We start from the raw sequence: 27,532 nt of genomic DNA on the forward strand, positions 1-27,532 counted from the left end.
TCCCCTAAGAGGAGAGGGAAAGAGAAAGTGGACTGCTGTGATCCAGCACCCAGGAAATTTCAGGATTTTTCTCAACAACCTGGCAACCCAAGCCTCCTTCTTGCAGTGGGCTATAACTGAGAGTGTAGTAAAATAATCCTTATTTGTGATTTTAATATGTGAACAGCTGCTTTACTACACACTCACTCCTGTGTTTAAACCAGGCTGGAAACACATGGAAAGTTTAAATACCAACGTCTGAGTTTCTCCTCCTCGTGCCGCCTCCGACCAATCAGAGAGCAGACAGTGAGCTCTGACCCCGCCCTTCTTCTGCAGTGGAGCTCGTGACGGTGCCACGGTTAAATTTCAATACCGAAAGTGTCCCACGGTACGTACGCCGCTGAAATGGCTGCTGCGGCGACGGAAGAAACACCCGCACTGAGTGCTCATGGCGACGCATTGTCCGTGGAGACAAACGAGGGCAACGGTGAGGAGAAAGAAAAGGGCCCCGCCGAACCGGAAACAGACGAACCTCGCAGTAGCGAGGAACCGAAAATGGAAGCGGTAGACGCGGAGGCCGGCGAAGAGAAGCCCGCTGCAGCGGCAGACAAGGCCGCGAGTGAGGCGGTGACAGACGACAGCGCTGGAACGGCCAACCAGGAGGCGACAGCCGCTCCTGAAGACCCGGAGCCGAAGCCAGAGTCGCAGCAAAGCCCCGGGGAAGGCAACAACGAACCTGCCACAGATAACGCTGTAAAAGAAGCGAAGGAGGAAGCGGGAGAGGACAGCCGGTGTTCGGGGATAGACTGCGAAAAGAGCAAAACAGTTTGTGAAGATGGTGAGAAAGCCAGCGGCGGGGGCGGGGAGCTGGGCGACAAGAGGCGGCCGAGTGTGGAGATCTCATCCTCGGATGGTGAACCGTTGAGCCGTGTGGACTCCGAGGACAGGTTGGTTGGGGGGGGAATGACAGGTTGTTGTTGTTGAGCAGTGTTGGGTGTGAACGGGGTTACACTAGTAGTCTCAGTGGAGGATAGCTGTAAATGTTATTTCTGTTTGTTTGTAGTTGTAGTTAATAGATAAAGCTATCAAAACAATGCACCCGTTTATGTTATCAGCATACTAACCAAAATGAAGGTGACCAGATTTCCAGTTTTACGGTCAGTATATCATTAAAATATCCAGTGGTAGTATCTATGATTTTTTAAAAAGGGGGGAAATTCTGTTTTCATGTGTTTTGACAGCAGTAATTGTTTTATTGTAACAAACTGTGGTGCAGGCCGACTGATAACACTGCACTACCTGTACATGTTTAAAGTTAAGTTCATTTGAACTACCTTATAAACTGTTGGGCAGTTTAATCTACAGCAAAGCATCATACAGTATTACATAAGGTTTATATATATTTGTTTTCAGATTTGTCGCCATGCATTTTTTTTTTCAGGGTTTATGAAGAGTTTATTTAATTTAAGAAGCTCCCAAAGGATAAATTCATCTTTCAGTTAATCACAAACATTCAACATCTACACATCTGGTTTTCCCTTGACAGGAAGGGTGTGAAAAATTGTAATCCGAAAAGTAACTGGTAACTAAAGCAGTCAGATACATGCATTGTAGTAAAAAGTACAGCCAAAAACAGGGACATTTCCAAAATGCATTTAACTCGCACCCCTGTTCATTTTCCATCCTAACTTGTCTTATTTTCATTTTAGCTAGTTAGATGAAACATCAGACATGTTTCAACACAAACTCTTTCCTTGGATAATTTTTTGTGTCTGATAAGGTTTTCCCACCAAAAAAAACAAACTAACCTCTTTAAACCTGCATCTAACACTAATTCTGTCTTATTATAAAATCCAGAAAATATGTGTATGCATTTTTTTTTTATTTCAAAAGCTTCATTCCTGGATGCATGATGTTTCCAATATCATTAAGGAAAGGTCCATATTCAGTATATGTGTGCAGAGGTGTCCGATATCACAATCACACTTGTGTAAGTTTGGTATTGGACTATGATTGGCTTCTCTCACTCATTTCTGTCACAAAATCATCTTGTATGTACATGCCTTGAACTCAGATTTAAGGTAGGCACAGATAAACATTCCATTTTCAGCAGACGAATGGGAAAATAGCTTTCTCGTGAATGTCAAACAGGAATTTAAAACATGGTGGAACAATTTCTATTTATTGAAAGTGAAACGTGCTATTTATAAGAAAAGTTGATTTTCCAAGTCCCATTCCTAACTTGTCAAATAATGACGCTCTGGGTTTCCCGACCTCATCAAAAACGGACTCTTTGGGTTTGTAGGACGGGCCGACCACCATTCCAAAGTGCCAGTTTTTGACGAATTGGGAGTGCAACTTAAAAATCAAATTTTCTTACAAATGGGTCTTTTGATTATGCTGATCTCATTAATTAAACTAGGGCTAAAACACTGGACTGGAAAAAGGTAACAACTAACTGTTGCGTTGCTTGTTGAATAAGTGAACTATTGTCTTTGAGCCCTTAGGTGATGTTGTCAGCACAGAAAATTAATAACACAGTGCTACGAAGCCTGAATGCAGCAGTGTAATTGATTTGGCATGAGTGATTAATGCGGTATGCATGGAAAATCAGTCGCAGCCTGAAGGATTTCATGCATAGTAGCTAGTAATGTGTGCACCTGTTCTTCACTGCTGTGCAAAGCCTGATCTAAGCTATGAAGATATTCTGGATGGCCTTTGCACCCATGTTTTCTAACCCCCTCCTTCCTCTCTCTGTGACAGTATCAGCAGCACCCTGATGGAGATGGAGAGCACAGTGTCCAGTGGGCGCTCCACCCCTGCTATGATGAATGGTCAGAGTAGTGCCAGCTCCTCAGGGACTAAGACGGTAGCCTACCCCTGCTGCTGGGACCTCTGTCCACAGTGCTTCAACTGCAGTCCTGATCTGGCAGAGCATATCAGGGGCATTCATGTGGACGGGCAGAGAGGAGGGGTCAGTAGACTTTAAACTTTTCAATATGCTTCATGTTGATCTCGTTTATTCTGAATAGCAGTTTCAATACTCATTGTTCACAGTATCAACACACTAGTACCAAGTTGACACATGCACCGCTGTAGTGCCCACACAGCCTCACTTTCTCCAGAAGTCACTTAACTAAGATGCTGTTGTTCTTAACAGTACACAAGCCTTCTTATATTTATCATTTAATAAAAATATTTTTTTTGACCAACCTTTTAATACAGCAGTGAACAAATTTGGCGTGTGTCACTTGGTTACATTCATCTCTGACAGAAGATGAATAAAATGTACACTGATGGGAGGTGTCTGTAACTCCAAACTCAAAGTCAACTGTACTCAGCAAAAGTAGTCTACTTCAGTACATTTATTTAGTGTAAACTTGTTGACCAGAAACTCCCGCTGTGTGCCTCTGCTGTTAGCCTTTAGCTCAGTCAGCTGTTGGCTGTTAGCTCAGTCAGCTATTCACTCTGGTTGTTGTCAGCACTCATGCTTCGAAACAAAAAGAGTTGCTTCATCGTCCCACGCAGGACAACAGAAAATATACTTATCACAAACAGACAATCACAAATGATAGATTGAACAGACTACTTCTGACTCCAGCGGAGTGCGAATTCTCCTGCTGTTACTGTAGTTATCTGTCTCCACAGCGCTGTGTCAGCGCTAGTTATAATCACTGGCTACTCACGTAACGTTACGAGAATTGTTCAGTGGTACCGTTCCATCTATCCCCTCAGTCACAAACGGCTTGCTGGCAGGACCATGCTAATATGTTGAGCTGGTTAAACCAAGAGGACACTGAAAATCTGTATTGATATTGGCAGGAGGAAAGTTAGTTAGCTGTTAGCAGCCAGTGAGCAGCAGAGTCCTGTGGTGTGTGTGGCTGTGACATTTTAGCAGCACATAGAGAAACTGTCTCCTGTGTTTAGCGATCATCTCTTCTGATCAAGTTCTTGAGACCACCAGTCAAATTTTTTACAACTTATATTGGCTGATAACGATCGGTGCCTGATCAATCGCGCCCTTACTGTCTGCGTCTTTCTGACTAACAATCTTCTTCCGAGCTGTCTTGGCAACAACCTCCCTTTTTTCTGTTGTTTTATATTGTCCCACTTTTCTTCTTTTCCTTTTCTCCCCTTGTATTGTCTGTTCACTACGCCAACATAAACTCCATCTCCTCTCTTCTTGTTTGGCTCTTTTTTTCCCTCAGGTGTTTGTTTGTCTATGGAAGGGCTGTAAGGTGTACAACACACCATCCACCAGTCAAAGTTGGCTCCAGAGGCACATGTTGACACACAGTGGAGATAAGCCCTTCAAGGTAAAAACAATTACTTGGATACCTGCAGCTGTTTCTCCAAATTCTGTTGATCAATGAACTTTGCTATATTATAGTACTCTGTATATGGATAATGTTTATAGTATCAACATCTAGACTGAGCCGTCACTTTTGTTGTTTCGTTAATATAAAAGTCTGGTTGCACAGGACAGTTCCCCCTTATGTCTATTGTTCAGTCTATGCGTATATTTCAGTAAATACCCCTGAATGTATTAGTTCATTAGAAAAGTTATTGTCATTCCCTGCGTTTTTTGTGCTCTGCTGTAGTGTGTTGTTGGTGGCTGCAACGCCAGCTTTGCCTCCCAAGGAGGGTTAGCGCGTCATGTCCCCAGTCACTTCAGCCAGCAGAGTTCCTCCAAAATGTCAAGCCAGGCCAAACTCAAGGAGGAGTCACCCTCCAAGGCTGGCCTCAACAAGAGGAAGAAACTCAAGAACAAACGCAGGTGCTCCCTACGTACGTACCTAACGGGCACACAAACTAACTCCATTTCAAAATGTTTCTCATTGATTTTCCTCTTTGCTTTGTTGGTAAGGATTACAAGCTGGGCACATTTTTACTGTCATGTTTGTTGTGCTGAAACAGATTTTTTTAGTTTCTAACCTTCCACATCTTTTTGTAGGAGAAGCTAGAGCTGGACCACACACACACACACAAACAGGTAGATATATTTGTGCCAGCTGTCAGACAGATTCTCCCTATGGTAATGTTCTACATCTTACAAACATCTTTTATAGTCTTCTCGCATACATTGCGAAATGCATGCATGCAACTAATGCGTCCTTGCTCAGATTGATACTGAGAGTTCACTCCTTCGTGGTGGGGTTTTTTCTTAGATGGCTTGTGTCAGATCTTTTTTTCTACTTGTAAACCTCATCTTGTGTTGGAAAACAGATAATCGTAGGTGGATATTGATGTAAAAAAAAAAAAAAATGATTTGACTTAATTTGTGTACTTCACACATATTACATACATACATACATTAAAGACAAACAGCATATTGCACTTCTCTGCTGTTGTCGTGAAATGCTTATCTCCCACTGCTTATATGGTCATTAAGAGCCTACAGCAGGTGGTTTTAAAGATGTGAAGATCAGCAGCAAATTGTGTATAATGGGGGTTAATGCCAACTGTTTTCCCAAGCATAACTTTGTAGGTTCATTACCTCCTAGATAGCCATTAGTTTTTCATTTAAAAACATATCCATCTAAGTAAACTCTTCTCATGTTTTAAATCTTGCACTGATGTGAGGTAAACCTTTTGAAAACACCTTAGTGTTGCATTCAAGGACACTCTTGACATCTTAAAGTTAATATTTGAATGCTAAGTGCATTATTTTCACAAATATTTGTTGGTAGAAAATGAAACGCGACAAATGAGACAAATGACAAGAAATTGTATATAATGTAGAGAGAAGGATCGTTTTTTAAAATTATTTTGCCTAAAAAAGAACAAGCTTGTCAAATGACTCTGATGTCAAAGTGCCTCTGAATGCAGTAACAGGTCATAGAATGGTCTTAGCGTACCACCCCATTAGAATAAGATCAAAGTTTAACTTAAAACTATGACAGAAAGCTACAAAATGAATGAAGGAATACCCAAGTCTCTGCAAGTTTGTTCATACTGTAGTGTAGTGGATTTAAACCAATGGCTGTCTTGAATTCAATATTTTTTCATTAACCACTTCCTGTTAATTTTTGTCCTTGTTGCAAGTTGCAACGGTTGCAAGCACTGTTTTTGTGAAGCCACATGTGCATCCATTGAGTCGCGTGCATCAGAGCAACATACTGGTCACCAGGGATGAGGCTGATGTTTAGAATATTATTTGTCCGTCTGAATAAAGTCTGTCATCAGAAGTTTCTCTCTGGACATGACTAAAACAGCCACCAACACCTAAAATTAAGTTAGTTGACTTACAGTAACACACAGACTTAACTCTAACACAGTAAGTTACAAACATGGTGAGACACTTTGACATTTGACAGGGACGCGTTCTATGTTAAGCACTCTTCTTGCACCCTACAGAGAAAACGGAAAATAAGAAATGTATGAATATAGATGACAGAATAAATGAAAGAGTGACAAGTTTGCATATTTGTTGCAAGCCTTTCTACAAAGTGCTTTGCTTGGACCTCAGCCCAAAATCCAGAATAAATGTATTTTCTTATAATTGTAAATGTCACAAGGTCCGAGTATCCTTACCACTGAATATGTGCAGTGAGGCAGTTATTCAGAGGAGCAAAACCATAAGAATCTCATTACTGCAGCTTTCAATAGAGAGTTGTACTTTTGTTCCACATTTGGATTTTTTTGTTGATGCAAAGCAACGTTAAAAAACCACAAAGGAATCACATTTTTCAGTTATGAGATGCTTCTGACGTAGTTCTGGTTAGTTACAGAAAGACTTGGAAAGCCATGGAATTTTTATATATTGGGCCACAGTGGGAACCCTGGTGTCATGTTTGTTTGACTCTGCTCTCATCTGAGTCTGTCCTTCTCCCCCTTCAGCAAGGCCCCACGACTTCTTTGATGCCCAAACCATGGATGCTATTCGCCACAGGGCCATCTGTCTCAACCTCGCCACCCACATTGAAAGTGTGGGCAATGGCCACAGTGTGGTCTTTAACAGCACGGTGAGTCTGTGTGCTGCTCCACCACTGTTGTATATCTTGTAGTGTTTGCCTCTGGCTACCTGTTTCCACTTGAAATGGTTCAAACACAATGAGTTGCTGAGAGGATTCAGAGAGCAGGATTGAAGGAAGGATGCACTCAGTTTTTTGTATTTTTTTTTTTTTTCAGAAATTTCAAGATGCATTCCTCTTTTAGATGGTCGGCTCTCTGAAAAATGTTGACAAGTAGTTTACCGCTCCTTAATTAGCATGTAACTGTGCATGTTAAAAGGTGAAAATACGCTACAGAAAATGAGGACAAAGACACCACAATTTTAAAACTGAATGCTGATGGGCTTATTTCATATTTAGTATTACGTTACTACATAGACCCCATGAACAGAAATCTTATATGCTATAATGATATACTGCATTTTTAGTTTTGAACTTTGGAGCTGTTTTAGGCGGTTTTAAGGTAGTAAAGTCTAGACAACAATTAAGTTATACATTTGAAAAAATACTCAAATTAGATTCTTCAATCATTGTGTGGAAACTACTTCACAAACTGATTTTTATTCACTGTATCTATTTTGAAGGTCTATGGTTTATAGACATAATTAAGTAGCATGGTAAGAGGTATTCATGTGTCCCATAAACACTACTGAAAATATGTAAGTTACTGTTTGTACTTATTTTTTCTTGTAGTGTATTTATAATTAGAAAAAATAACACTAATTTAACACCCACCCTTTTTGTTATTTTCTTTTTAGACAACAGGGGGCATGAAAGTGTCACTTTTTGAACCAGCTTCTGATCACTGCAGAGTTTTTCTCTGTGCACTTTAGGTGAACCTTGTGAATCGCCCCTAGGCTTAACACTGTTTTTCTCTGAATCGGTTTCACTGGAAAGACAATTGGATTGTTTTTGTGTGTATAGTGCGTGGTCCACTCAGGGCCCACTGCGTGATACATTATTAATGAGCTCTAAAATACCTTGAAACCATACTTTTGAGGCACACGAGCACTCGCAAGAAAGAATATTTTTACAGTGAAAGGTTCTATGTCTATCACTGACAAGGTTTCAGAGAGTGGATGAAGGAATTCTATATTAAAAGAGGTTAACTGTAATGATATCTTGAATGTCAATGGGATTTTCTTTTTTTTTTTTTTTAATGAATGCTTTTCTTGTGCAGCGCCACTAGGGAGCACTCTCTCTCCTGTTCAGGATCCTCAAATTACATGACACTGGAAAAAAGGTTATCTGCTGCCCAATTCCCCTTTCTTTCACATACAGTAAATCTGCAAAAACGCACAACCTCCCTCTCTTGTTTCTAAGCATGGTCTGTCATTATAATCAGACATAAACTTCAAACTGTGTAGTCAGTGACAGTGAATCTGTTTACAATGGGGCACCCTAGGGCAGAAAGTTGGCCTCTATTATTGATTTGCAGCATTTGCCATTTGGTATTTTTCCTCCCCACTGAGTTGACTCATATATACATAAATTATGCATTAAATGTGCTGTGCTACTGTAGCATGCCACCACTGGCTAACCTAGCAGAAGTAATTAGCGCACTCGGGTAAAGAATCTACATTTTCTCCAGAAGAGAAAAGTGAAAACACCTCATGTGATTTACACCACTTAGATACATACCCTACGTTCTTCTGCACACAGAAATCTAGTTTAAAGGCATGATCAGTATTGTTTCAATTGTTATCATCAACTTTTTATTTTGCTTTTTTTTATATTTTAATTACAGATGCTTGTAGAATCATTCATTTTTTACAGAAACGTACCAAAAGAAAATAATTTTGTCACAATAAGATTCCACTCAAAGTCAGTAAACTATGGTTAGTGTGAAGCACAAGGGGTTCAGCTTTTCTCACAGACAGACAAAAGAGATCAAAGACTCCAATCACGAAGTTTAATTTTGAATGCGTATGTGTGGGCACAGATGATGCAAGTGTGTGATAGATCTGCAGATTTCTAGCGTGCATGTACATTTTTATAATGCAAACCGATAGCTATCAAGCAATGTCATACATCTTTATCAAGTAAATCAATTTCCACTGGCATGGATTAAAACATGTCTGAAAAAAAATGGTCTTGAGTGCAGACAAACTCACTGTTAATGCTCCTGTTCACGTATAGTGTAATTAGACTGCTGACATCAGTGCTATCCTCACTACAGTATTATTTTGCTGTTAGCACAGTCTCTTTCAACTCTGCTCTGCTCCGCTCCTACAAACCTCAACTGCTCACCAGCAGCCAAGAATTTTAAAAGAAAAACTCGAGAAAAAAAGTGAAGATAAAGCTTGGGAAGAGGTTAAGAGAGGTAACCGCATATTTGGACACAGACTGAGAAGGAGGAAGAGCCAGCCAGGGGAGGGAGAGTAACAAATGGAGAGAAACAGACTTGGAGAGAAAGGACAGGGAAAGGGGTTAAGTGAAGGTCAGGGTCATGGAGTCGGAAGGAGATCTGGCCAGTATGGCACACATTCTCTCTTTGGCCAACCCCTGGAGGATTGTGGTTGAGAAGGACTACGGCACTGCGTCAGACCCCAGGCCCCAGCGGACGCTCCCAGGCCTGGGGAGATGAAGCAGAGCTGTGGGGGTTCTGTAGAGGTTGGCCAGCGGGCCTGCTGACACGCCAGAGCAACTCAGTCATGTTTATGATGGGATATTTTTGTTATTACGGCAATCTGCGTCATCCACAGCTTGACCCCCTGACACTAGACAGGCACCCAGTTTTAGCAGGCCTGCCTTCCCCCAGCTTTGGTCCTGCAGTTTTCACTGCCTTGTTTCGGAGCCACACTAATATCCACTGTTCACTCCCTATTTCCTCCCTCCCTCCCTCTCTCTATTACCTCCCTCTCTTGGGTCTGTAGAGGATTAAGATCTGTCCCTTAAAGCACCAACTTCCATCATCAAACCACTCAGCTCACAAATCACTTCATGCTGCTTAAACACAAGCCTACTTCTTCATCTTCAGCCATTACATACATGGTCATGGCCTCTGCGGGTGTAACCAGGGCTTGTGATTATTAACCTGGTGCTTTGAGGAGCCTGAGGGCACAGGTTAACAGCTATGCATTTTTAATTAAAAGGGCAGCAAAGCAGCTGCTGCTGTACAGAGTCTTAGCTGCAAGGCTTGAGACACTTATTGTAGGGCCCACTGCAGCCTGCACAGGATTCAATCTAATGCTGCAGCCAGACCCTGTTGTTGTCTCTTCTCCCACATGTGGGTTTACTGTGGAGCAGCAGTAGCCAGCCAAGCCCTGGTGGAAAGCTAGCAGATAAAGGCAGAAGCAGATAAACAAGAACAAGATGCAGTGGCAATGCTAATTTGTGTTGCTCTGAAACTCTGGCAAGGAGTTTTTACATCTTATACAGATTGAGTTGGAAATGTCAAAGAGGGGTCTCTAACTGCAAGAGTATTAGAGAGAGACCGTTATAACAAACTTTTCTGAGTGACCGAAATAAATGTAGTTACTTGGTTACTACACAACCACGTATACATGCAGCAAGTCAGAAACCAGATTTCTTCCCTTATGGTTTATGGATTTGAACTGTTGTAGTGATAGAAGACGCTGTGACACTGCTTTCTGATTGATAGTCATTTTAGATACAAGGACTACTAAATGATGTCTTCTTTCATCCAGCCGCTCAGTTGTTACTTTCCTGTCTGCAGCTTTTTGTCATGAACATGCACACTCATAAAAAAGCTGATTAGGAACCTGGTTTCCTGTGTAAATGGCAGAGGAATCTGTGTTCTGCAGGGGAAATCTACCTGGGGAAATCAGGTTGCCCTAATCCCCTACCCCAGTTCCAGAAAACGGATTTCTAATTTACATGATAAGACATGGGCCTACTCGAAAAAGCAGACTGTAACCGGGTTAGTTTATTTCATGTACACGCACTGATGGAGCAAGAAAGGGGCATGACAAAGTAACTTAAGTACATTTACTCAAAAGCTGCAAGTACAATGTTGAGGTAACTGTACTTTACTTGAGTGTTTGAGTATTTCCGCCTCTGTATATTTTTCCTCCACTAGAATTCAGAGGCCAATTTACTCTTTACTCCACTACATTTAATTGAGTTCAGTTAAGTTACTTGCTACTTTTCGGGTTCAGATTATTAATACATAAAATAATAAGCAATGGGCATCTGTACCAGCTGCAATATAAAAATGATGCACACAGTAAGGATCAATATATATATATAATCCAATATTACAATGAACATTATTCTGAAATGGGCTGTTCTGCCGTATGAGTACTTTAAGTGTATTATGATCCAAATATTTTTGTACTTGAACTTTTACTTGCAATCAAGTATTTCTACACAATGGTACTGCTAGTGTAGTTTGACTTGAATAAAGGATGAATACTCCTTCCACCACCTGTGTCAGAGAACACCGGCCCAGCAGGACGCCTCTGCAATGGTGTGCTCCATGTATCATTCTATCCCGGCCCTTCTATGACTCACCGACAGGGAAACAGATGCAAAAATCTCTGCTTTCCTTGCAAAATCACAGTGTAGTTCACATATTTGTTTTTGTAGGTCAGAGGAAGGTTTTCGATTTCACACAAAGAGTATTTCTGTTGAAGTGTAAGATGCTCAAGTTCTTTTTCTCGGTTTCATCACTCATGCTGTTCCTTCCTGCTGCTTTGCTTTGCCTGCTTGTTCTTTTTTTCCTCTCTAAGGAGCCTGAGCACTGTATTACAGACAAGAGGCAACAACATAGTTGATTTGCCAACTTGGCTGCTATTTGTAAAGCTTCTCACAGACAAATATTAAGGCACAGAGCCAGCAACAACAAAATTCATATCTGCTAACCAAGCATACATATTTCTTTCAAAAAGTTAATCAAACTGAAGCTAAACTTCTGCCAGACAGCTCTATACCTGGAAGCTTATCAAAATATAAATATAGATTTGTACGCTTACTCTCGCCCCTCCTGAATTCACAGCAAAATGGGAGGAGGGAATTTTAACACGCTATCTTGGAGAAAGTATGAAAGGAAGCCAACAATGTACAAGTTTTTGCTTTGCGCTAGACAGAAGACAAAAATATGGATCTCAGCCTAAGAATATCAGATGAGTGAGAGAAATAAATATATATATATATATATATACATATATATAAATAAAACTCTTTAAGATTCCTACAAACAGAGAAATTAATACATGTTTTGCCTCAAAAGGGAGAGGTCGAGAAAAGATGTAAGATGAGGAGGAGAGTAATTCAGGTCTCTGTCTATGTCTCCTGTCTCAGTGGAGCTTCTCCCTCCTGTCCTCAAACCAGTTTCCATCAATGCCGCAGCCAGTCTCTGGAGTCACAAAAATAATTTCAGATATTCATGTGCGTAAGAGAAGTTCTTCACATGTGAGCTCACTCCCCGTCCTAAAAATAGACATTCCTAACGAAAACGAGCCAATTGACGCAAGAGGTTATATTTGTGGCTATTTCTGACACTCCTGGTTTATTTTTCTAGCTTTTCTTCTCCCTACTGACAATATTTGTGTGAATTCCAGACTAGTTTTACTATAAACCAACACAGCATGATAGATGAAATGTTATGCATAAAAAGGACCAACTATTCAGGAAATCTGGTATTGTCTCAACTGTATTTTCACAAGCAGAAATTCCTTGATGTTTGAGGTTGTGTGGGCAGACTAAGTCTTGAGTAGTTAAACCAGCTAACACAATAATAAAAGATAAAATGAACACACCTTGCCATGTTTTTCAGCAAACGTAAGAAAGTGAGTGTTAGTCTTCCTCAGACACACTCTTGTCTTGAGGCCCTCAAGTGTCTGGTGCTGACATAATCCACAGCAAGAGCAGGGACATGTTTATGGTGATAACTGCTCGGTGTGTACCCCACGTCTGTCTTCGTGGCTCTCAAGATTGTCAGCTGTGATAAGGAGTTCTCTGTTGAGTCCAGAGACTTTTGTCTGAATTTTGAATTCCTTGGTTGCAGTATGTTGCAGGGGAATGTGGGATAGATCCAGTTGAAAATAGAAGTCTCACCAAACTCTTGCATGCATCATTAACAGTGCTCACATTGCCTATTAGTGAAATGATCAACCACTGTATCACTTGGTGAGATTTTTGAATCATGTAGCCTCATTATTCATTACAGAGATGGGGCCAGGATGGGGGCATGTCTTTGAAGCCTGTTCTCAACAGAAGAGAGAGAATGCTGCAATCGGAGCCAAACCTGACACATTAATGCTAATCTGATGCTTGTAAAATCACAAACTGTATCGAATTTTTAAATTAACCGTAATATGTAGGTTAGATTATCTGCCTGTCTATTTTTTTGTGTTTACTCTTTCATTGGTGAAGCTGCTTACAGGTTACAGGAAGAAATACTGACTGACAAGAAGACAGGAGTCATCATTTTCTTAGGCTTTTGCTACTTTTTTTTTATTGCCTTTTTTGTCTCATGTATTTTTGCTTCCTTGTCTGTGTGCAGGTACTAGCCAGAAGGAAAGAGGGAACTGGCAAGGTGAAGGTCCTCCTACATTGGACACCTGAGGATATGTGAGTAAAACTTCCCCTTCACTATTCTGAAAGGTAGAATACATTTCTATGGCACTGAGTAGAGCGCCTACCTCCGCCAAGGCCCAACAGTCCCCTTCAATTCACTCAACCAAAAGTTAATGGGGTCTTTTCTTGGACAAGACACATCCTCCATCCAGGTTTCATGGAATCCGTTCAGTAGATTTTGTGTAATCCTGCTGACAAGCCAACAAACGGACAAGGGTGAAGACTACCTACTTGTCGGCGGTAAAAATGGATAAAAATAGACAAAGATGTACTTCCAGAACAAATAGAGGTACAAATTACAAATAGTGATGCAGCACATGAATTTGAGTGCAAGGTACCAGTTACTTACATATAAATCATGTCAAAATATATAAAACTGCATAGAAAAGTACAGCAGTGTTTCAGTGCTTCATGGCACAGGTAGCAGTAGTAGTATTGATAAAATGTTTTGTTTTTAGGTCTAGGGAATTTGATAACCACAAGGCTGCAACAGCTACTAAAGGCCACAAAATACAGTACGCTGAATGCCTCCAAAGGCTAACAACAACAAAGGATGCAGCTCATTCCTGAAGCCAGACATGCTGACCAGTTAGCTCTCTGCTGCTGTTGTACTTGTTACCCCCAAAGCGATGCTCACTTGATGGGAGGTTGGAGCCGAGCTGGGCTTCCTCTGCTTGTGTTGTCAATTGTGCACTGACTGAACTAGACAATAGATGCAATTAATTTAGATTAATAAATAGATGCAGACAGAAACTAAACCAAAATGCTCCAGGGATGACGGTTATCATCCATTGTCCATCACTGTCTCAATGAAGAGTTTGTCCTGATGGCAGCACGCTTCGCTCATCAGTCCATCTTCCTACTCTCCTCCTGGCATCTTGGCAAATGCCTGTGATTGTGACATAGCAGTATGTTCTAACTTGACAAACATAATGTAGTACATGTAGATAGATCTAGGATTTGGATTGTAGTTGTTTAAGAAGTTTATCATTAATACTTTAAGTGAACAAAATAGGAGAACTGCTGCAGACTGTGCACTGGAAATCCATGTAGCTGTTGTTGTCCCTGCTATGCATCTCCCTGTAGTGAGCTGCATATCGTCATCATAGCAGAAGCTTCTGGGTCAGATTACCAGATGTCCCAACTACCTGCCAAAGTTATTCATTGTAGCTTTATTCCTGTTGGGGGACTGGTTAAGATAGATATGAAATACTGTTCAGTATATATTTTTAAGTAAAGGGTTTTTGTATGCATGACAGGCACATGCATGTATATAAACACTTTAAGATTTGTAGATAACCTTTAAAATGACACTGATCTACAAACAGGCAACTCAACATCACATTAACAAATCTCCTGCACATGCTTACCATGTAAAGCCTGGGCTTGTCACACAAACATTACCTTTTTTGAGCAGCAGGGATTCACGCATGTACAAGTGAACATCAACAACGTATGTTTCTCTCTCTGATAGTTTAACGATTCTCTTTTCTATCCACTTTTGCACTCAACATGGTGGGTCTGCTTCACATCAGGGCCTGCTATAAATATTCTCAACCTTCTCTTGGCTGATCCAATTTTTGTTGAGGAGGGTGTGAGGAGTTCAAGTCTCCTAATAGTTCATATCACACTGACACCTCTGCTCAAAGCCCAAGGGCTCTCCTCAAAGGGAGCCGAAAGCATCAGCCATGACTTTCCGCCAGGAACCTCAACCGCGTCATGATACCCACTAGTTCTGTACCATCTGCTTGACTTATTCAGTCTTATTCAGAGAATCCTTGAATGGGTCCAGCGAAGTGCCTTTTTTAAAAGTGGATTAGCAGCCAAAATTACTTGGAGCCGGATTTTTTTTGGCTCTACTGTAAATTTTCCTCAATTTTCCGTTTAATTTCATCATAGTATTTTGGTGTGAAAAATAACTTTGCACTAAAAAAATCATGCTCAGCTCTTTGGGGCATGAGCTGCTCCACCCAGCTTAGCCTCATCAGGCTCAGGCCACTTGAGGCAAACCTTTGTACCACTTAAGCCCTAGCTCATTTAAGCAATTGGGCAGAAGGACACGCAGGTCCGGCACACCGCTTATGAAACGAGTCCGTCTCATAGAGAAAAAGAGCTCACAGAACGCTGTGATTTTCAGCAGGGCAGTTGCTCTGGGGAAGCTCCCCCCACACTACCAACACTCCCACACTCCCATTAAAGGGTTTGACTTCACGGCTGCTGAGGATAATCAGAGAGCAGAGAGAGGAAGCAGAGAGGAGGAAAGTGTGAAGGGGGTGGGAGATGAGAAGAAGTGAGCAGAAAAGAGAAAGTGGTGAATAAAGAGAGGAGGATGAGGTGGAAAAGAGGAAAAAAGTGTAAAGTCAAAGGAGACAAAGAAGAGAGAAAAATAGATTTGGTGAAAAGAGGAGCAAAGATGACACTGGACGAAGAAACCTGGATGATGCATCATGAAGCAGATTGCAGCTGACAGCTTCTGATGAACATACTGTAGCTAAACCCTTGTTCTTTCAGCCATCCGCTGCTTCATCCTCCCATCCTCCCTCCTCTTCTTTCCTTTCCCCCTCTCTGATCCACCTCTGCTATCTCCTCCTCGCCCCGCATGTGGGAGTTTAATCTTGTGCATAGAGAAATAATGAGGTAAAGGGGGAGGGAGAGAAAGATGAAGTTGGTTGATCAGGAAAGACTCCTCAGATTAATTCCAAACAGAGAGACATAGATGGAGATTGATACTGAGACTCAAAGACAGATTGAGGCAGAATGGATGTGGGAGAGAATGGAGAAGACAGAGAATGGAGGAAAGTGAGAAATGGGAGTGGGAGCAAAATGGTTGTGGGAGAAAGAAATGTGAAGCGGCAGAATGAAACCTGAGAGAGTGAATGATAGGAAGAGAATTAAACAGAAAAAGAAAACAAAAGTGAGATGCCTTTCTGCTCCATCCATGCAGGAGAAATCAGTGTTGCTACTGAGTCATATATTTGCCCCGCAGCAGGAAAGTGCTCCGGTCATTAATATGCATAACCAATCCATAGCAGGGGGGTGAAGGAAACACGCAGTGATACCTTAAACTGTGAGGGTGGCTGTATTATCTCCCAACAGATTAAAGTCAGAGTTATTAAAGTTGACCAGGAGATTTAAATATGTACAGTATGTGTCCATTTATTATTTTGTATCTTTTTTATAATGTGAAGAATTGGCTGCTCGGTGAGCCCCGTCCCCTTAATTACTGTTGCCACGCTTGCGAAGCTTGATCATTTTTTGAACAATGGATTCGTGATTTCAGAATGAGGTAGTCAAAAGAAGCTTCTCATCTTTAGCCAACAACCATCCACTTTGTCGGCTAAAATGACAACTCCAGCTGGCAGATTTCATCATCTGTAGCTCGCCACTTTATAAAGCTGCACATAGGCTTCATGAGTTGGTTAAAAAAACTGCACCTCAGCGTAAACTTGCAGTGTGTTACTTTTATATACAAATGTCTGTTACAGTTCACAAAATACTAATTAGACCTATCACAGCCAGATAAATCTCTCGGTGATTACGCGAGTAGCAATATGTTACGTCAGCCAGCAAAGATTGGTTTGTCAGAGCAGACAGTGGGAGCAAGTGTTGCGATCAAGTAGGCAACGGCTAATAGGAGCCTATGTTGTATTAAAGCACATGGACAGTGTAATGTGTAATTACTCTCACTGCCAGGAAGGGGAGACAGAAGTTTCGCAATTCAAGTCTAAAAGTTTCCATCCGACTTGTTTGAAAGAAGAATCTCGTAAAATCGATCTTGCCCGGTAAGCACTTGGCGGCTAAAACTCCATGTCCCAGGCATGACATGGAAGTCATGGAAATAAAGAGACAGTGTTGTTCTTGACTTGCTGTGTAGAAGCAGTTGGCCCTAGTGTTATGAGCATGATAAGGAAATATGTAAGATTTATCCGAACAAACCCTATTTGGCTACTTATCTTGCATATGTGTGCATATTTTCAAACATTGTGTTTTCATTTATTTTAGCACAAGAGAAAAGGCTTTTAGGATGAGGACTTTGGTGGGGTTGCTGGCCAGTAGACTACCCCAAGTTCACTCAAGAGATCGATAGCAATGCTAATGTTAGTCTGAAATCCGAAAAACCCTGAGCTAGTTCACTGGACAGCTATTATAGCTAACATTAGAAGAGATAGACAATCCTTTCCTTACACTTTTGCTTCCGTAATTTTGATTTTAGAATAGCCCGAAAACAAACGCCACCATGCACACACAAATGCTGTAGGCATCACTCTTAGTGTACAGCCTTGTGCACATCACAGGCCAGAAATCACTGTTGAGGGGAGGGATGAGGGATTTAGTCAACGGTAAATTGTTTTTGAGACACGGATGGTTTGTAGTGAGGCCAAGTTAATATTTAGTCTTTGACTCAGTGTAACGTCCTAGTATCTGCCAAGCAATCTGGCGTTCATTTGGACCACCATCGAGTGTCGTGACTCTCAACATCAAGGTCAACATCAAGTGCGGTACTGTGTTTGTGTATGTGTGTGTTTCTCAGTCACTGAGTCAATGATTAGCCGTGTGAATGTGGGAAGTCATGTTTATTAATACTGGAGCAAACCATTCACGTCCTGGCTGACACTCATTAACTCCATTTGGATTAATGAGTAACTGATTAACATGAGCCATTCTGAACATGAACCACCAGCGGCTCACTCAGGAGGGAGAGGGGGGTGGATGGGCTGAGAGAGACAGAGAGAACCATAATTGCCGTCTAATCTTTGATGGATGGGTGAATGGATTCCCCTGAATGCTGTTGAGTGCTTTAGAATAACAAACCGTAGAATACACAGTGACAGTGAACGCCTCGAGCCACTGGATACATCCTGACACGTAATTTGGACAAATTACATGTTGCTTATCATGTACGAAATGGGTTTATATCTTAAACCTTTGTTAACTAATTTGGTGTGTTTTTGCAGGTCCCAAACTGCACATGATGTAACACAATCTAGTAGGGCTGTCAAGAATAGCTGTTGTTCACATATTTTTTTTTTTTAAAAATAGCAGAATATGCTTTCAAATCAAATAAAAATTGTAATGATAAAAGTGACCTTTCTCAAAAACCTGCCAAGGTAGAAAGAAATTATCCAGGGAACTTCAAATTGTCAGAAATGGTCACATCAAATTTGCAACAATAAGTAGGCATTCAGAAATACATTGATGGTGCGCAAGCAGCATCCATTTGAGTTGTGAAAATACTTCCCAGTCTTTGTACATATCTTTGATCTTGGAGGACTAGCAGTATATGAATGGCATTCTGAGTTTGCAGCCAGTGGGTATGTATTAGTCATTTGTAGGTCAATTTGTGCTAGCTTAATTGCGTTCCTGCTGTGATATTGCATAAGTAGGGAGAGTCATTTTGTCCTGCCCCATAACTGGATGCATATCAGATCTATAGATTAGAGAATAATGAAAACAGAACTGCAGGAAAACTATTTGTGTGTTACAAAACAATAAAGGAACTGCTCCTTTGATTCAATAGCAATAAAACAATGTTATAGATCTTCAACCTATAAGCTCAATATTAAACAGTCACATACAGGAAGGTCATTTCAACATAGATGTCAGGTTATGGCACCTTTCATTTACTCGATACAACTGTGACAGCCCCCAGGCCTCAAGAACAATTTTGGTCATAACGCAACCCAGGGCTTGACCCTGTAAGAAGGCCACTGTGAGGTTGATCCGTGTTGGTCTTGTTTTTAGGTTGTGTATTGAAGATTCTTTGATTTTTTTTTTTTATTGATTTTTTTTTTTTTAAGGAAGCCAGACACCTTTTTGTTAACCTGTTTTTGCAGTTTTCTTGCTTGCAGACATGAAATTTTGGGAGGCAAAATTGTTGTTTAAAGAAACGCGTTCCACAGTGGCACTGAACTTTAAAGAGCTGCAGGCAAGAATGGACATCAGGCAAGGAAAAAGCACCAAGTCTGAATAGCAGTAACTACAGATACTTTTTTTGCCTAGTTGAAATTTCAATGCTTGCACACAACTACTTGAGTAGTTGTGCATATGCATCTCAATCCATTGATAATTCCAAATCCAATGATGTACGCCTGAAATATTTAAAGTAGGCCTAGTTTGCTCTACTAGGATTATGGCTCCATGAAGTAATTTGAAAGGTAATCCACTTAATGAATTGTTCTAAGCTCATAAGAAATATTTTGAATAAGCTGCATCCACCCCCCAGAAAAGCCTTGATCTCTTCTGGCCTGCAATAATGCATGTCATCTTAGAAACATGGCAGCAACCAACCAACCTGTCGTTTTCCAAATCTTTTTAAGGTTAGAAGGAGAAAGCAAAACCTCTCTGACGTTGGTGATCTGACATCAGGCTAGCTCCTCTCAATGTAACGTTAGCTTACCTTTATACATTTGCTAGCTAATTAGGTAAGGTTAGGTTATCCAAATATCTACGTAATCTAACTTTACATTGTAATGTTACCTTTGAACAAACGTAGGTGTCTTTGGTGACACTGTTGATGTTCAGCTGATGGTGAGGTCTGCTGAATAGCCTAATGTATCCTTTACATTGAACAAAATTTGTCTACGGTGTTGGGGACGGAATAAACAAAATGGCCACCACACGGTCAGGGCATCAAGGTATAGGTGCAGGTCCCCAGCAACGTCTTTTAACCATCTTCCAAACATGTTTTTCTTTTCAGCATAGATGAACCTTGCACATACAAGTTGAAGAGCTAATGGGAAAGTTGACAGAGGTTCATCTGGGTACCAAACTTATTCATCTTTTGGCAGTCTTCCGTATGCTGCAATTATTTTGCAGTCCCTGAACCAACCCTATGAACCTGCACTCACATTCTTTGGAGAATGATGCAGTTTATAAGGATATTGAACTCCTCCTGCATTCAGTCCAGGAGTTCCATATAAAGCCACTTAATGTGTTAGCAATTTAATACACACTTTGCTGCTTTGTGATGAACTTATTGCTCCTGTCACCAATGGGAGCTTCAAGGCCTGGAGCCAGCCATCAATCTAGCCTGGAAGCCTGGGCTTCTCTCTGGCAGGCACCCCCAGTAGCTCTCCCCACAGAGGCCCCACTCACAGTATACATTTCTGGCTCATAAAGAAGCAAGCCAAATAACAGTCTCCTCTGGAAAATAAAATAAATCCATTTGTCTCTATTTGGCTTGGTGTGACTGAATGGAGTCTTTGGGTGGAGAGTTCTTTGAAAATCTGTTTGTGAGTGTGTGAGTGAGTGATTTGAACACTTTGGTGTATGTGTGTATGCGTGACATGTGTGTGACATGCTGACCCCCTCACTGCACCCCTCTCATCCATCAGAAAATAATCACTCATCAGTACCACAGCACACTCGCTCTGACATGTTTACGATCACGCTGGAGTGGAACACGAGCACGCACACAAACACACATGGGTGTTTACTGCATATTTAACACTCAGCAGGTCCTCCTCTGTCATTTGAGGTTTGCTTTGCACAAGGACACTAACTCAAGACTAACCCAAACTTTAAAGCTGCTTTGAAGGGGACTGTTTCTTGTCTTGTCCCTGCTTCTTCTCAACTTCCTCTTTTTGCTCTCCCCACCATTAAAGGGGATAGTCAAACTTTTGCCATGCGCTACCAAGTCAAAAAAGAGAGAAACTTCCCATCACAACGTTTCACTGTAGACATCGTCATATGCCAGTTCGGCGGACATCGCCCAACCCTACTTCATGTCATGAATGGAGAGCTGAGGGCACTTTTTTTTGCAGTGTGTCCATTTGTGTAATTGTCGGTTGGTTTTTCAGCAGGATTACACAAAAACTACTGAATGTATTTCCACAAAATTTGGATGGAGGATGGGTCCCAGCCCAGAGTAGATCCAGATAAAGGGACAGCTTCAGGAATACTTTCTCTCTCTTTCTTTAGCATATCAATATGGGGCTTTTTTCACATGTTTATAAATTTCTCAGAGAATAGTGCATGGATCTTAATTTAAAAAATTACTAATACTCTTGCCGAATCATGTACAAAAGGGGACTGTTTGACCTTGGCAGAGGTATGCGCTCTACTGAATGCCATTATAGTTTCATATCTGTGTCTGTGTGTGCATGTTTTTATTAAAAGGGCACAGACAGAAATATCAATCTGTGATATGGATGAACAGCTTGGCAAGCTTAGGTCAAATAGTGATTGCAAATTGTTTGTGTAACAATGATAACTTTAATTTCAAAGGACTTTCATTGGAAGATTATAAGAACATTACTATGGATTTCTTGAACCTTACAGTATTTACTTAATTATCCTATGTGGCTCGCCCCACCCTCCAGGCTCTTAAACATGCCATAAAAGGCTTTGAAACCACTGTTCAAGCTAGTTGTTGTACATGAACATGAGCCACTTAACTTGTTTTCTCTCCCTCTCCGCTTTCCCTCTCCATCTGTCTTTTCTCTTCCTCTTCTGTTGTCAGTTTTCTATCACTTTTTTGTTCTTTTGTTCCACCTCTACCTGCAGCCAGTTGCGCTGAATGTGCTGCATGCGACGCGCTACCTGCACACCATCCCACTGAATGGGCTGACTAGGCATGTGATTGAGTGATTTGGCTGGGTGGCTGGCTGCTTGCCTAACTGCCGCCTGCAGTGTGTATGTGTGTGTGTGTGTGCGTGCGTGCGTGTATGTCTGCATCTCTGGGGGCTCCTGTGATGACGCACATAGTGACGGGGGGAATGCTGGGGGTGGAGACGGGGCGGCTGGAGGAGGGAGGGGAGGCGCAGTCGACTCGCTAAGCTCTTTGTTTCCTCTGCACCTCGGCTTGCCACACCAGTGCTTCTTTCACAGGGGGGTCACACTGCTGTGGGTACAGTGAGGTGCAGCTGAGCAGTACAGTAGATTGTGTGCTTGTGTGCTTGTGTGTGTGTGCTTGTCACACCTCACATCCCATCCCATACCCTTGAGGTGTAAAAAAACAGGTAATGAAAAAATAGTGTAGAAATGATTTGATAATTAATAACACAGGAGGACAGAACTCCTTGTCCTCTGTGTGTGTGTGTTGACCTGCCCTCCCGTGTGCATGTGTGTCAATCCCAGTGCTTTGGTCAAGGCCATGTTACTTATGGAAATGTACTCAGTGCTCAGAAGAAGGTGTTAACATGTGTGCTGGACTCAAAGAGGCTCTTTGTCCATCTCTCTCACCCTGCTCCATTCAAACTTCCTCCCACTCCCCCCTCTCTTTTCTCTCTCTCTTTCTGTCAGAGCTCAAACCCTGACCACATGTCCTCACTCTGCATGTGTGTGTGTGTGTGTGTGTTTTGTCTTGCAGACTACCTGATGTGTGGGTGAACGAAACAGAGCGATCACAGCTGAAGACTAAAGTGGTGCACTTGTCTCAGTTACCGCAGGACACAGCCATGCTGCTAGACCCAAACATCTATAGGTGAGTGTGTGGGATGACACCAGTAGCCTCTTGCACGCCGTGCACCCCTTTCTTTGCCTGTACACTCACAGACACACAATAAGGCACAATCTACTGCAGATCTATTTTGTATTAGCCAACACATGTTGCCCATGTGTAAACATTATCTAATCCTCATTGTGAAGCAATTAAATGCCACAAGAAAGTGTTTGCTAGCGCTTGCCTCTTCCTCACACACGTGTGTGTGTATGTCTATGTGAATATGAATGTGTGTGTCTGTGCTTGTGTGTGCAGCATCCTTAACGCATTGCTCCACCAGGTGGCACCAACTCCTTCAACGACTTCAACAATTAGGTTAAAGAAAGACAAGTGCAGAGAAAACACTTTAGTTTTTTGTGTGTGTGTGTGATGAGGCAAACATTTTACACTGTACAACTCCTTCAAGGATGTTGTTGATCAACAGTGTGAGATATGATTTTAATTGTCAGAAAACAGACAATGATAATGAAGAGGCCTGTTACTTGTGTATTAGAGATGTTAACTAAACTGGACCTTCAGTATTCAGGCTACATTTTATGTGTGCAAGCTTGAGCTTATCAATAAGAACACAGACGATTAGATTAAAGAAAGTGATGCACTCACACTCACTTTGTTCATTTAGAAATAGAAATGATCACGCTAAAGATTTTAAACCAGGAAAGAAAATTCTTTCTACTGTCCAAAAGTAACTCCACAGCCTATATTTTCTCCGTCTTTAAGTGCACCACATTCCACTAAACATATGATATTATTTGAATCCTGTGCAGCTCTGCCAGACTTCACTCATCACTGAGAAGAAAAATCAAATTTAGCTTTAAAACACACAATAAAAAGCTCAAAATGCATCCTTTAAAGAGGAGCAATGCGCCTAAAATAACAAAGTGGTCATCTGACCGGAGATATGTGTCTCACAAGTGTGCTGATCAGCACACAGGCTGGCTGATTTTAATTAGAACTGAAGGCTCAGTAACTGCAGGGGCTGCTGCAGGACTCTGGTTTCATAGTTGAATATAACCGTCAGCACTCAGCCAGTTTATGTCAAGGTTGTCCTAATGCATGAAATCCCCAAACAAATGAGGTGGTTGGTGCCTGTGGCAGTAAATATAGAGGGGTGTTTGAACCCCTGCACATATGAATGGGATGGGCAGAGAGAGACTAGTGGCAGTCTGGGATTATATTATTTCAACAATGTTTCCATGTTGAGGTTCTCTCATTTTGTCATAGTGTCATCATTGTATCCAATTTATACCAAAGATGATCTGTCACAGTGACCTCACAAACTTTTTCTGTCTTTTCAGAGCACTTCCTCAGAAGCGGCTGAAGCGGAGGTGAGTTGAACCGTGTGTCTGTGTTAAAGATATTGATAAACACTTAAAGATTTATTTATAAAACAATTCTAAACACTTACTGTACCATGGTGTGTGGCTGCAACACTGTTCTGTAGTGGCTCACTGCCACCAACCTGAATTTTGTTGATCAATCAATATAAGGTCATAACAAGAGATGCACCGTTTGATCAGACGGTTTTTAGCATGACCAGCCATGACCGGCAACCAGCCTGTGTCAGATACAGTATATCCGACTGTGCCGGTCACATATACACGCATGCTGCCCCCAACAAGACCGCCAGCCAGAACTAAAAGAAAGAAACTAAATATATTATTTACCCAAATATTTGCACCCGTTTCATTATCAGTCATTGTGAGAGTCTTTACTGCTTTTTTTCATTCACAGGGACACTGTTTTATTGTGAACATAGAATTTAATTTTGCATGACGTTAATTACAGTTCCTCGAGAGAAAGAAAATCAGAATCGGCAGGTCAGACTTAAGAATCAAAAAAATTAGAATCAATCAAGGAAATTGCAATCGGTACATCTCTAATCATTCCTGTTGTTTGCCAACAGAATTTATAACCCTCACATACTGTACTGTGTAGGCAAGTCATTCTATACTGTATTGCGAGCACATATACATGCTACAAGCATAAAAGAGTGGAATGAGTCAAATGCAAACTACAGTATTTGAACTATCTTTCAAATGTTTTTTCTTGACAATTTACTTTTGAATTAAATTGTTAAATGCATTTCTAATGAGGACAGTATTTTCATAGTTTGTAGCAGCACTGATGTAGTCACAGATGTACAGAGGCTAATGCATAAAAGTGTCTTTTTATCAACATCCCTGCACAGCTTTTGAAGTTCACAGTTGGCCTGTGTCTGCAGACAACACAGAGCTGCCGACTGATTCTTTCTTGTTAACTCAACTGCGACAAGTCTATACTGCAGCATCCCACACATTTAAAATTTCCATATTATTTTTGCTATAATGGAGATCAAACGATGCTGAAGCCTTGATGGAATGGTAATGCTTCATGCAGTACTACCCGTGGCCTTGACTCTCCTGTGGTGAAACATCATTGTAGATGATTTCTTACCGCCCACAGTTTCACAGTTCCTGTGTACCGTGAAGCCAGCTAATTGGTAAACCGGCCATCTTGGAGCCACGACCCTAGCATTCCCAAGTGTACCTCGAACATGAGGTCATATTTGGATGTTCTTCATTATTCCATTAATTGACCTCAGTAGGTTATTGTAGCAAAGGCTCTTAAATACACAGTGTAGTGTGTCTGCAAATGAAGTCAGCTCAGTGTCTGTACATCCAGGATGAAGCCTATTTCTCACACTCTCTCATGACACACTGAGATCGACTCATTCTCTCCGTCTCTCTCTCTTTCTCTCATGTCTTTGTGTTCAGCCTGTAAGGAGTCGTCTGTGGACTCGATACTTGAGGGGAAATGCTTGTTCATAGGACGTTTGTCTATACGACATGGGAAGCTCTTCATCTGTCTCGGGGGTAGTGAAGTGCCGATTAAAAGTGAAACTTGGGTCTACTGCAATTCTCCAGTTTTCCCTCTTCAATTTTGTATATCTGATATGACTGTTGTAGCCAAGTGTGTTGTAAAATGGGACTAACGATTTTTTTAAAAGTTTGTGGTCATCAAAAACTTCAATGAATGTTTTTTCTTAACAAACACCAAACTGAAAATATGCTTAATACCCAATGGTGTAAAAAACAAAACAACAAAAAAAACAACTGTTTTGTGTAACCTTGTCAGAAAAAACAGCATATTTTATAACTGTTTTGTGTAAAATATTTATGCAGATTTTTAACTTATTTTTATACCATGAAAATGCTGGTGTAATGTGAGTTTTTGTGAAGGTTTTGAAAAGAACCGTATTTACTGTGATAACCTATGTTAATTGTCACTTGTAGGTATATTTGGACATTTTTGAGTTGTAATTACATTGTACATAAAAGAAGTCTTAACAGATTTTCCTATTTATACTTACTGAATGCAGTACATTTACCTGTATGTATGACAATGAAGTATGAGGTTTTGCCAGTCGTGTCAGACTTATATTCAATGCAATGCAAACTGTTTCAGGAGCAATAACTCAGAAGTTAAATGTGCAAAGTGTAAGATATGGCCAGAATGAACAAATATTATCAACAGAATGCAAAGAACAGTGTTGTTGACGTTATGTCAAAGACATCTATGTCTTATGTTGCAGAGATGTTTACTCAAATTAGCATGCTAACTAACTAGCCCCAGCTCGTCCTGTCTCGTAATACCACATTGAACCTCAAAAGGGCGATAGTATGAGTTTCGGCTAGTGTGTTGGCTACTTTTTGCAAGCTTTTAGCTTTTAGTGCGATAAGCAACCAAATTAAAGTCTCAAAATCAAGACGTCAAAAAAGGAAATGTTTTTACATCTATTAACCGTGCTAAACAGAAAAACACAATCGAACACCTAATGAATTCTAGTTTCTCTCCAAACTAAGACGAGCTTAATTGTTCAGTTAACTCATCATAAAACACACTTCATTCAAACTTCACATCAACAAAGTAAAACTCACCAAAAACAGTCTTGGTTTGTCTTTCGACAGTCACTTCTGGTTTGATCGACATAAATCCTCAATTTACAAAGTGAGATGTGAATATATTTTCTCCCGGTGCTGATGCCTGGCTCTTGCGCTCCTCTCCTGCTGCATGCCTCACTTGTCCCCACCTGCCTTGTCTTCTCGCGCCCAGAGTCATAGTCGTGATCAAGCAAAGGGAAGATTTGCCACGGTAATTCACCTCTGTACTGTATCCTTTGTCTTCAAACTCCAGTCAGCCACTCAGCTGCATGGCTCACTTAGAAACTTGCTATCTGCAGCTCGTACCTACAGCCAAAGATGGCTATATCAAAGAGTATAGTGAGGAGCAGGTAGTGGTTTTGCTTCCCCCTATACTTTTGGAGCTTCCTTCGACAAGTGGCCATATCTTACATGTTACACCTTTAATGACACTACCGTGTAGCTCTTAATCTTACCCAGTCTGTAGACAGTACAGCATAGAAATGACTGACATTTCAGCATACACTTGAAAAGTGAAAATCACACCAACTTAACCTCCTTTTCCCCCCAAGTAACATGAACTGTGTTTATCATAGTTGGTATGATTATTTACATAACTACTTTTTTTTTATTGTTAAAAAGGTGTGTTTTCTACTGTATGTTGTCCCTGTTGGAAATGGAACTGTGTTTGTAATAAAATGTGGGAAACGACA

At 41.1% G+C, this 27,532-nt stretch overlaps 1 protein-coding gene across 2 annotated transcripts; it reads left to right on the forward strand.

Moving 5' to 3' along the window:
* Window positions 1–291: 291 nt before the first annotated feature.
* Window positions 292–27,532, forward strand: LOC311264040 (zinc finger protein aebp2-like; the record flags this gene model as incomplete). 2 transcript variants are annotated; one of them, XM_084364571.1, is made up of 10 exons in its annotated part: window positions 293–926; window positions 2,743–2,953; window positions 4,188–4,295; window positions 4,581–4,767; window positions 4,934–4,972; window positions 6,820–6,944; window positions 13,402–13,469; window positions 22,786–22,899; window positions 24,216–24,245; window positions 25,674–27,532. In XM_084364571.1, exons 1-10 carry the CDS (start codon window positions 385–387, stop codon window positions 25,678–25,680), a joined length of 1,431 nt encoding a protein of 476 aa, XP_084220697.1. In that variant the 5' UTR covers window positions 293–384. The 2 variants fall into 2 exon arrangements, with proteins under 2 accessions (XP_084220698.1, XP_084220697.1); XM_084364572.1 differs by lacking the exons at window positions 4,934–4,972; window positions 25,674–27,532 and having other exon boundaries at window positions 292–926; window positions 24,216–24,249.

This window comes from Pagrus pagrus, assembly GCF_965226575.1.
Source record: "Pagrus pagrus genome assembly, chromosome: 10".
Lineage (NCBI taxonomy): Eukaryota > Metazoa > Chordata > Actinopteri > Spariformes > Sparidae > Pagrus > Pagrus pagrus.